This window comes from Thalassophryne amazonica, chromosome 18 (assembly GCF_902500255.1).
Source record: "Thalassophryne amazonica chromosome 18, fThaAma1.1, whole genome shotgun sequence".
Classification (NCBI taxonomy): domain Eukaryota; kingdom Metazoa; phylum Chordata; class Actinopteri; order Batrachoidiformes; family Batrachoididae; genus Thalassophryne; species Thalassophryne amazonica.
The window spans coordinates 26,285,751-26,296,727 of NC_047120.1; the positions used below are offsets into that span (position 1 = coordinate 26,285,751).

At 40.4% G+C, this 10,977-nt stretch overlaps 1 protein-coding gene across 1 annotated transcript in view; it reads right to left on the reverse strand.

Moving 5' to 3' along the window:
* The window catches only part of ndufb8 (NADH:ubiquinone oxidoreductase subunit B8), a 14,722-nt gene extending 4,974 nt beyond the window's left edge, over nt 1-9,748 (reverse strand). Inside the window, exons 1-3 of the mRNA XM_034194518.1 lie at nt 9,627-9,748; nt 9,343-9,469; nt 4,297-4,396 (exon numbers count right to left, since the gene is read on the reverse strand). Of these exons, the coding sequence (XP_034050409.1) occupies nt 4,297-4,396; nt 9,343-9,469; nt 9,627-9,717 (318 nt within the window). The 5' untranslated portion in view covers nt 9,718-9,748. The remainder of the gene's footprint in view (nt 1-4,296; nt 4,397-9,342; nt 9,470-9,626) is intronic.
* Between the last annotated feature and the right edge of the window lie 1,229 nt (nt 9,749-10,977).

Below are 10,977 nucleotides of genomic sequence, written 5' to 3' on the forward strand. Positions count from 1 at the left end.
CGCCACAAGCATTGTCCAAGCATGATGTATATTCCCCCCAACTTCACAAACTGTTTTCTGTTACTTAAGTAGCTTCTCACCCAGTGCAACACCAACCCCCTAATCCCATACTGTTCAAGTTTATTGATTAATGTCATGATTGATTGTATCAAAAGCCTTTTTAAGGTCTATAAATATTCCAACTGAATGTAATTTGTGGTCTATGGCGTTTGAAATCTCCTCAACTGATTCTTTTAATGCAAGTGATGTTGAACTATGTGCTCTGAATCCATATTGACTATCAGTAAGTAATTTATGTTTATTTATGAATTTGTCTAATCTATTATTGAATAACTTTTCTAATAATTTGGAAAATTGTGGAAGCAAAGAAACAGGTCTATAATTTGTGAAGTGGTGTCTATCCCCAGTCTTATACAGCGGCACAACCTTAGCTATTTTCATTTGATTGGGAAATTTACCGGTTTGAAATGATAAGTTACAGATGTATGTTAATGGTTCTACAATCCATTCAATGACCTGTTTTACCACCACCATATCAATTTCATTTAAATCGGTAGATGTTTTATATTTACAATTATTCACAATGTCTATAATTTCTTTTCCATCCACTGCTGTGAGGAACATTGAACAGGGATTTCTTTCTATGAGATTATTATCCCAATCCTCAGGTTGGGAATCGGGAATTTTTTTCTGCCAAGCTTGGGCCAATATTTACAAAAAAATTATTAAAACCGTTGACTACCTCATCCTTATTTTCCTTCTTGACATTATTATCAATGAAATACTGAGGGTAACTCTGTTTTTTATTACCATTTTTGATAATGCTATTTAATATATCCCATATTCCTTTAATATTGTTTTTGTTATTATATAATATGTTACTATAATATTCCTTCCTACATACCCGTATAATATTAGTTAATCTATTTTTGTATTTCTTATATCTATTTTCTGCCTCTTTAGTCTTTAGTTTTATGAATTCTCTATACAGTGTATTTTTCTTATTACATGCATTTTGTAACCCTTTCGTCATCCATGGTCGAGCTTGGATTTTTTGTTTTCTGTAGTCTTGTTTAATTGGACAATTTTTATCATATAATGATGTAAATATTTGTAAAAAAGTTTCATATGCACTATCAACATCACTTTCACTGTATACCTTTTCCCAGTTTTGCTCCTGTAAATCCTTCTTTAGTGTGTTCATGTTTTCCTCCGTCCGCACTCGCCTGTATTTTATTTTCTCCTCTGGCAGATTCCGCCGATGGTTTCTATTATAAACGATGAAAACTGGTAGATGATCACTAATGTCATTGATTAATAATCCACTCACAGTGTTATTCTCAATATCATTGCTGAATATATTATCAATTAAGGTAGCACTATGGGATGTAATTCTGCTTGGCCTGGTGATTTTTGGATATAACACACACACACACACACACACACACACACACACACACACACACACACACACACACACACACACACACACACACACACACACATATACATACACACACACACATATATATACATATACATACACACACACACATATATATACATATACATACACACACACACATATATATACATATACATACACACACACACATACATATACATATACATACACACACACACATACATATACATATACATACACACACACACATATATATACATATACATACACACATATATATACATATACATACACACACACACACATATACATACACACACACACACATATACATACACACACACACACATATACATACACACACACACACATATACATACACACACACACATATATATACACACATACACATATATACATACACATATATATACATACACATATATATATATATACATATACATACATACACAATCTATTTTTTATAGTATAAGGGGTGCGTATTTATAAGCTTTGCTTCTGCCTACACCCTTTCAGCCACCCAGGGACACTGTTAAGTTGTTCTTTTTGTGAGTTTGTGTTATTATTGATCTGTGTGCAGAATAAATAAATACATTTATTCAAAAGCAGGGGTGGGAAAGGGGTGGAGGGATTTCTAAAGAATTACACCACAGCATCTGCAGCAAGACAGCTTCCTGCTGAGTAGTCATTTAGAAAAGATTGTTGGTACTATGAGTTACTGTACAGCCCATTATTAAAAATAAAAAGCTTGGGGCACATCTTGACAGGCCCAAATTATACCCAGGAATTAAAACTTTTGCTCTAAAGGTCCACCAGAGTCTCACTATTCCACAGAGCGCCGTTCTACTATGATCACCCATGATCACCCACGATCCCCCCCCCCCCCCCCCCCCCAAAAAAAAACAAAAAACGGATGAAACTACTTAATCTGGCTTGCCTCCTAACAGGCTGGTTTATAAAGTACAGACCTGGCAACCTGCCCATAAACTAAAGAAAGGAGCTGCGCCCTAGACAAAATACTGCCATAGTCACTATAAATTCCCTGCTTAAACAGGTTTGAACATGACCGAAGCCGTTGAGACTATGAATATCCGGATGTTATCACATACTAAGGATGTGAATCTCATCACTGACAATGATTCAATATGCATCTCGATACACTACCAGCGATACAATACATCTTGGGATTAATGACAATACCTACATATGATGTGATACGATATGATTCACCCCTGTTCCTCTTTTGATGCAATTTGATGTGCATTTGACATCGATTCAATTCCTCAAAATGTGATACGATGTGATTTGGTGCGATATGAAGTGATTCAACATGATGCAAAGAAATTATACCAAAAATTTAAACAGAAAATAAGAAGCTGCAATTCAGTATGGTACTATGGTATTCTTGTTCTAATTGTAACAGAGGCAGAGGATTTGTTTTACTCCTTATAAGTAGCAAATTTACCAGATGCAACATTAAGGAACAGGAATCAGTTCCGTCATATTTGGAACTCGTTTGAACACACTGTCAGAACTTAAAAAGTACAGTAATCAGTAAAACAACAACACATAAAGTGAGTCACTCATTGAGAGAGTACCACCTTGGCAAAAGTAATTTAAGATACTTTCTTACCACTCTTGCCGAGTGGCGCCACGGGATTCTTTCCAAACGACTTGCGTCTTGTCAAGTTTCCCCATCTTTACAAAAAAGCCAAAAAATCTACAAATGGCTGATTTAAATGTTTTAGGTGTGTCAAAAACATTTTGCAACTGCTTACTGCTGTTCTCGCAGGTCTCCATTTTGAAATAGATTTGTTGCGGTACAAATGGTTTTTCAGGGTTCCATCAGTGATGATGCATTCAATGTGCCTCGGGCGTCGTCGATACAAGCACGCAGCGACTCATGCATCACAATTTCAGATGGCAACTGAATCGATACACACTGACTGAATCGATACACCCATATCGTGCATGTTTGTATCTAGATACCAATTCGTATCGATTAAACTCCACATCCCTATCACATACTATCAATGATCTCGAGAATTGGGTAGAAATTTTTAAAATGTTTAAAAATTGGATTCCAATGTCAAATCCGCTGCAGACGATGGCCATAAGTACTACATATGCCAAGTTTGATCAAGACTGACAAAGATGGATCAATAAGTTACTGTGATGCTTCAAAACATGCTCAGATTTGCTATTCAGGATTAAATGAGAAGGGCTGGTGCTCTGTGGAACTGATGGAGCAGACAGACAGCCACGTGACAGCATCCACTTTTAAGCGAGCGCTCCATCACCTGACATAAAAGGTTGTCAACCAAGGAGGGAGACATTAATTCAAAAATCAACAAAAAAGAAAGACAAGTGCTTCAGTTCATCACTAGGGCAAAGGCTGAGCCTTTTTTTTTTTTAAATACCTTGAGATGTGATAAAACTAATACTAAGAAATAACTCAAGTGATTGATGCTGGAATGTTATTATTTTGCACAATGTTGCACATTTTTGGTGCTAAAACTGGTGCCAAGCAGGATTATTCTAATACTGCTATGTCAGCAACTACTAGATAGTTGAATTAATAAATAAATATAAAAGGCCTAAAATGCTGTACAATTTGTACAAAGGTATAATTTCTTAAATATTTGAAGCAGATCTGAACTGGCGAATTAGCAGGCATTTGTTGATTTGACATGGACAGACCAGTTTATATTTTTGGTGAGGTTCCTATTTTCACCTTACCCGTACGTTTTTCTGTTTTTACTGAAGCTGACCTCAGATCAAGTCAACGGCATACGTAATGGATTATGTGAGTTGCGAAAATTGGGTGCAAAATGTACAAACGGTCTTACCGGCTCACCCCAGTTCCTCCTCAGGTCAGGCTCGTCCCACTGATACCACGGGTCTCTCTCATGCTGAGATCTATCTGGTAGCTTTGGATAATCACCAAAGCTATAAAAAACACACAATAACACCATCCAGTAACAATGTATAAAATGTGTTACTTATTTGTTACCAGTGAGTTGCAGGAGATCTTTGGATTATATGAAAAACAGCACCATAAATAAGTTCCAACTTCTTCACCTCCCACCTTCTTTTTTTGTTTCTAAGTGGATATTGCAACAGGAGACATGCTCCAAAATAGGAGTGGGCAATATGGTCCCCCAAAAATAAAACAAAACAAAATCATGCTTTTTCCTCCGCACATACTAATGGATTTCAAGATTCATCACAATATTTAATTTGATAATGCTGCTAGTTTGAAGAGCATAATGAGCGAAGCCCGAAGAAACTAAAGGGTTTATTATTTGAATTGTAGAACACTTTAAAAATGAAGATAATGTAAACATTTAACTGTAGAAGAAATATTTATTGGCCTTAACAAAAGCACGACTCCTCCCACAAGGAGTGCTCACAGGCGAATGACGTCACTGACAGGCGTGGAAAAACTCACGCATGCGCACGAGGGTTCAAGCATGTCTGATGTAAAAACATATGAATGAAATCCATATAGTTTTTGAAAAAAATAAAAAGGACCTATACTTTATTGACAGACCTCGTACATACTGTTACCAAGGTTGGGTAGGATTACTTTGAAAGAATACATGTGGATTACATGTAATCTGATTACTTTTGGATTACATTTCAAAGTAATCCTACCCAACCCTGAGTGTTACTATAACAATATCCACAGCCTAAGATAAAAGCCTATAGGAAAAACTATATGTTTAAGCATAGCATTGTTAAGCCCTGGTCCCAACAAATAATCAACAGTGAATAATGAGCCACACAACATGTTTTTTTTTTTTGGTACAAGAGGAGGTATTCAACAATGGTGGGAGAATGGTGGCTCTGAGAGGCAGAATATTTGGCTAAAGTCCCTTTCACATTGGCGTATTCGTAGAGCTGCTCACTGTGGCGTGGAGTATCGTCTACACGGAGATGAGCAGCTCTCCGCCCACTTTTAGCAGCTCTACGTCGAGTTGTTGCTCCCTACGCAGCAGTATGTTGAGGGCTACACGTGTAGGACAGAAGAAATTAAACATGTCTAATTTTCTTTGGCGTAGAGCGCTGGCACAGTTTTAAGCAGGTCTGTGCAGCACAGCGTTAATGCATGCAAGTCTGTGCAACACTGCGCTCCTGTACACAACCAAAAACTGTGTGTGTGATCAGAACCTCAACTCAGAAATCCAGAAACAGCAGGTCGGTTGCTTGCTCGCTCTCACCCTCTGTCGCTCTCCCTTTGTCCGTCTGTCTGTCTGTCTCTCACCCTCTGTCGCTCTCCCTTTGTCCGTCTGTCTGTCTGTCTCTCACCCTCTGTCGCTCTCCCTTTGTCCGTCTGTCTGTCTGTCTCTCACCCTCTGTCGCTCTCCCTTTGTCCGTCTGTCTCTGTCTCTCTCTCTCTGTCGCTCTCCCTTTGTCTCTCTCTCTCTCTGTCGCTCTCCCTTTGTCTCTCTCTCTCTCTGTCGCTCTCCCTCCCTTTTTTTTTCCCCTGTCTGTCTGTCTCTCTCTCTCCCTTTTTTTTTCCCCTGTCTGTCTGTCTCTCTCTCTCCTTTTTTTCCCCCTGTCTGTCTGTCTCTCTCTCTCCTTTTTTTCCCCCTGTCTGTCTGTCTCTCTCTCTCCCTTTTTTCCCCCTGTCTGTCTGTCTCTCTCTCTCCCTTTTTTTTCCCCTGTCTGTCTGTCTCTCTCTCTCCCTTTTTTTTCCCCTGTCTGTCTGTCTCTCTCTCTCCCTTTTTTTTCCCCTGTCTGTCTGTCTCTCTCTCTCCCTTTTTTTCCCCTGTCTGTCTGTCTCTCTCTCTCCCTTTTTTTTTCCCCTGTCTGTCTGTCTCTCTCTCTCCCTTTTTTTTTCCCCTGTCTGTCTGTCTCTCTCTCTCCCTTTTTTTTCCTGTCTGTCTGTCTCTCTCTCTCTCTCCCTTTTTTTTCCCTGTCTGTCTGTCTCTCTCTCTCCCTTTTTTTTCCCTGTCTGTCTGTCTCTCTCTCTCTCCCTTTTTTTCCCTGTCTGTCTGTCTCTCTCTCTCTCCCTTTTTTTCCCTGTCTGTCTGTCTCTCTCTCTCTCCCTTTTTTTCCCTGTCTGTTTGTCTCTCTCTCTCTCTCTCTCTCTCTCTGTGTCTGATCAAACAATACGCACTGTGACTTTAAAATAAAAGCCTCATCGCTGCTGCGATCATCAGATGCCCTGATCAATCAGGTCTGATCAAGCCTGAATACGAGCTGTGACTCTTTAAAATAAAAGTGCCGTTGCTGCATGTCAGTGCGGTCATCAGATGCCCTGATCGATCAGGTCTGATCAAACCTGAATACGCGCTGTGACTCTTTAAAATAAAAGCCTTGTCGCTGCATGTCGGTGCGATCATCAGATGCCCTGATCAAACCTGAATATGTGCTGTGACTCTTTAAAATAAAAGCCTTGTCGCTGCATGTCAGTGTGATCAGACGCCCTGATCGATCAGGTCTGATCAAATCAGCAGACCTGATCGAAGCAACCGGAGATTTAAAAGTTTAACGAGTCACAGCAACCTTTACCACAGCCAGACTCAGCAGCATCTGTACACAATGAAAATGATCCACCAAGACAAAAAAATAATAATTATAAAAAAAAAAAGTTAAATGACTATGTTTGAGCCGCACCACACCGTGCAGTAGAGAACAGAGCGCACTTCCACAGAGGCAGAAAACAGCAGCTTTGGCTACATACATGGCAGTAATGAAACTGTAAAAACCTCATGATACAGTCCACTGTTTTCCAAGTGCAGTGATGTGTTCTGCACAGCCAGCAGGAGGAAAGTGGTTTGAAATAGTGGCAAGGGCAACACGCGACTGTGTGCACACATTAAAAAGCGAACACATCTAGCTGCAAGCAGATCTTCGAACACGGAAAAAGGCTGAGCACGCGTGCATTTCGGGCGTATTTAAATGAAACAACGCCGCAATACGCAACTCTACGAATACGCCAATGTGAAAAGGGCTTAACGGGACTCATCCCTGAGCCTGGTGATAATTTCAAGAAGTTCAAAATTTAGCAATAGCATGGGGCAGCTTGTGCGCGAGTTACTACGAGGACAAACGAGGATTTTAGAGGCATGTTTGTGGTGAGGACAAAGCTGTAAAAGCTCATCATTTGAGCACTTGGCAGCTATGAGGAGAGGAGGAAGTATTTTGGATAGGCTAGTTTGGCTCAGCCCTCTTGCGCACTACAATTCCACCTGCTTTGTGCGCCAGACACTGTATATAAAATAATTATTTCTTAGCGGAGTAATCATTTTCTGCCAGAGCTTGGCAGTTGAAAACACCTCTAATCGCTTCTGGAATCACAAGATTGTTTCATCTGGACTCTTTTTTCCCCTCTCTCCTGTTCCATGAGGTGGAGAATGTATTTAGAACAGCTTAAAAGGTAAGTTTTTGCAATGTTTTAACAACTTGGTAAAACAGTTGCATGTTCACTCCATCTTTGTAAGCAACTGTAAAAGTATGTTTATGATAGATTTAACATCTAGTTATAACGGATCAGATGACCTCCACTGTGTGTGCACGAACACAATGACTCCCACCCAAGACGAGCACTTACGCAAAATAACAGCTCGCAAAAAAGTGATTTTGCAGTCAATAACAGAAGAACACAAAGTTAAAAGTTGGATCACTGTGTCAAATGACTGTGTGTTTAAAGCTGCGGAAGAAATAAAGCCAGCCAGAATAAGCGCAGAGGTGACTGTCCAGGAACGCAGAACACGACCATGCAAAAGAGCGATTTTGCAGACATTAACTGACAAACACAAAGTTAAAAGTTGGATCACTGTGTCAAAATAACTGTAAGCCGCGGAAGAAATAAAGATTCAAGATTCAAAGAGTCAAAGCTTTTATTGTCATATGCACAGTAAAGAAACATGTTTCCCTGTGCAAGGAAATTCTTGCTTTGCTGCCCATAGCAAAGTTTTTTGGACTGTGTTTAAAAAAAGCCAGTAAGAAGAAGTGCAGCGGTGACTGTCCAGGAACCCATGGTTCGGTTCTAGCTGGTCTGGTTATGGATGTATGTGTTTTTTTTTTTTGTTTTTTGTTTTTTTTTCTTGGGGGGGGGGGTGATCCCCACATTTGCAGCAGCGAGTGAATATAATTAAAGCGACCACCTCATTGTGGTGTCTTTTTTTGTGGTCACAGAGAGCTGGGTGAACACACAGAACTGCTGCATTTAATGACTCTACAACAAAGGTGAAGAGCAGCCTGTCGCACGGATGCACACACTGGCCGGTGTCATGCCAAAGTCATTGCCCCGGCAGAATTTGTATCCCCTAGCGCGGGAGTGTGCACTCACTCAGTGCAGTGTCTTTTTTTGGACTGCGATTAAAAAGTGTGACATCATCTTGAATGGATGCTGTGAATTGAAAACCTATACTTTAAAGGGACCAAGTGTGGGAGGGCTGGAGGGTTGAACCAAACCCATGCCTAAACATGCACCAACGTCACATGGTGCTTCATGGATCATATGTGGCGACACAAGCCATTCAAGGGTGGCCAAGGCTCAAATGACAGGTCAGTCGTGGCTCACTAGAGGCTGATACCTGGCACATGAGGTACAGAGAGGCAGATAGTAGTGGATACGTGATAGCTTAAAACATGGATCGTTCTTCAAATAATCGCTGACACACCCACACGTGGCTCATTATTCATGGCTTATTATTTGGTGGGACTGAGGCTTCAGAAAGAACTGGTAGCAACATTGAAAACAATGATCAGGCCAAAGTCTGCACTACAAGCACATCCTGACTGATTTCTTTCAACTCATTGCTGTGGTGTACAGAGGCAAAAATGACATCACTGTCCAAGCAGTTATAACCTGACTGCACCAAGTTCTGCCAGTCTCCCTGAAAATCAATGAAGTTCTGATATAGAATATTAAAACTCACCCCATTCCATCATCGGGATACGGATTATAGTCCTCCAAAGTGAGGTTGTACTTCTTTGCAGCAGCAGCTCGCTCCTCTGGAGTCTTTGGGTAAGCACCAGGAAGATTTTCTTTCGATAACATCGAGGCTGAAAAAAATCAACACAAAATTGACACCGTGTCTGCTTTGCTAGCCGAAGCTACTGCTAGCATGTCAAGGTTAAAGCAACTCGAGGCGTCAAATTACAACTCTGCAATCCATTTAAAAAGACAATGTCCTCAAAATATGATGAAAATAAAACAGACCCGCTCTGCATCCCGACAGGAGCGATGAAATACCAGGTCGTTTGTATTTAGAGAGCGCTTGAGCCCAGCGTCGGAAGCCAACACCAGCCATGTTTATGAACACAACACGGACTGCGCATGCGCAGGATGAACAACAACAAAAACTTTATTGACACGTCATTCATTGTGCGTTTTATTGTATTTTTGCATACTGGTAATTTTGATTGATTTTTATTCGCATAAAATGTAAACGTGTAGGATAATACAGTATAAAATGTATTAAATAAACTTGTGATAACGTCATAGTAGTACACAGGTATACAGTCACCTGACACTTTATTAGGTACACCTTGCTAGTACTGGGTTGGACGCCTTTTTGCCTTCAAAACTGCCTTAATTCTTCGTGGCATAGATTCAACAAGGTGTTGGAAACATTCCTCAGAGATGTTGGTCCATATTGACATGGGCACCCATTCAACCCGTCTGCCCATTCTCCTCTGACATCAACAGGGCATTTCCGTCCACCCAACTGCCACTCACTGGATATCTTGTCTTTTTTGGTCCATTCTCTGTAAACCTTATGGTAGTGTGTGAAAATCCCAGAGCAGCAGTTTTTGAAATACTCAGACCAGCCTATCAACAACCATGTCACATTCAAAGTCCCTAAAATCCTCTTTCTTCCTCATTCTGATGTTCGGTTTGAGCTTCAATTGAACAGGTGTACGTAATGAAGCAGCCGGTGAGTGTATGCTCTACATATTACAAAACTGTCAATTTATCATGTTTTTCTAATCAAAGGAACCCACCCACTCATCTTCAAGCGCTTATTCGGGATTGGGTCATGGGGTCAAAGGAATTGTGCAAAACAAAAATGTGTACATTTATTGATATCATGACATTACCCAATTTTAAAATATAATTTTTAGGCAAAAACTGGACGCGACAGCAATTCTCCAAGGTCTGCTCGGATCATTTCATGGATGGTTGCCCCAGTCCAGCACGTCTCTTCCTGAGAGTCAGTCTGGGTTACACACTACCACAGTCACCTAAATCTGCCTGTAAACCACCTAATGAGAGGTCAAGTATTCCTGCAACACTGAAACAACAACCACAACAGCATGTACATCATGGAAGTGAAAGTGTATGCTGCCTACTCAGCTTCTCACACAGATGAGATGCATGCTTTATCTGAAATAGACTATGCCAGATCATGCTTACAGCATCCCCAGTACCACATGCCCAACGTGTGAAGACTTGTATAAGCAGCTACTGGAGGAAAAGAGGAAGAATGCAGAATTGATGGTCCTCAACATTCTGGAAAAGGAAATCTCATAGAGCTTTTCACTGGTAGTGACGAGAAAGTTTGCCAAAA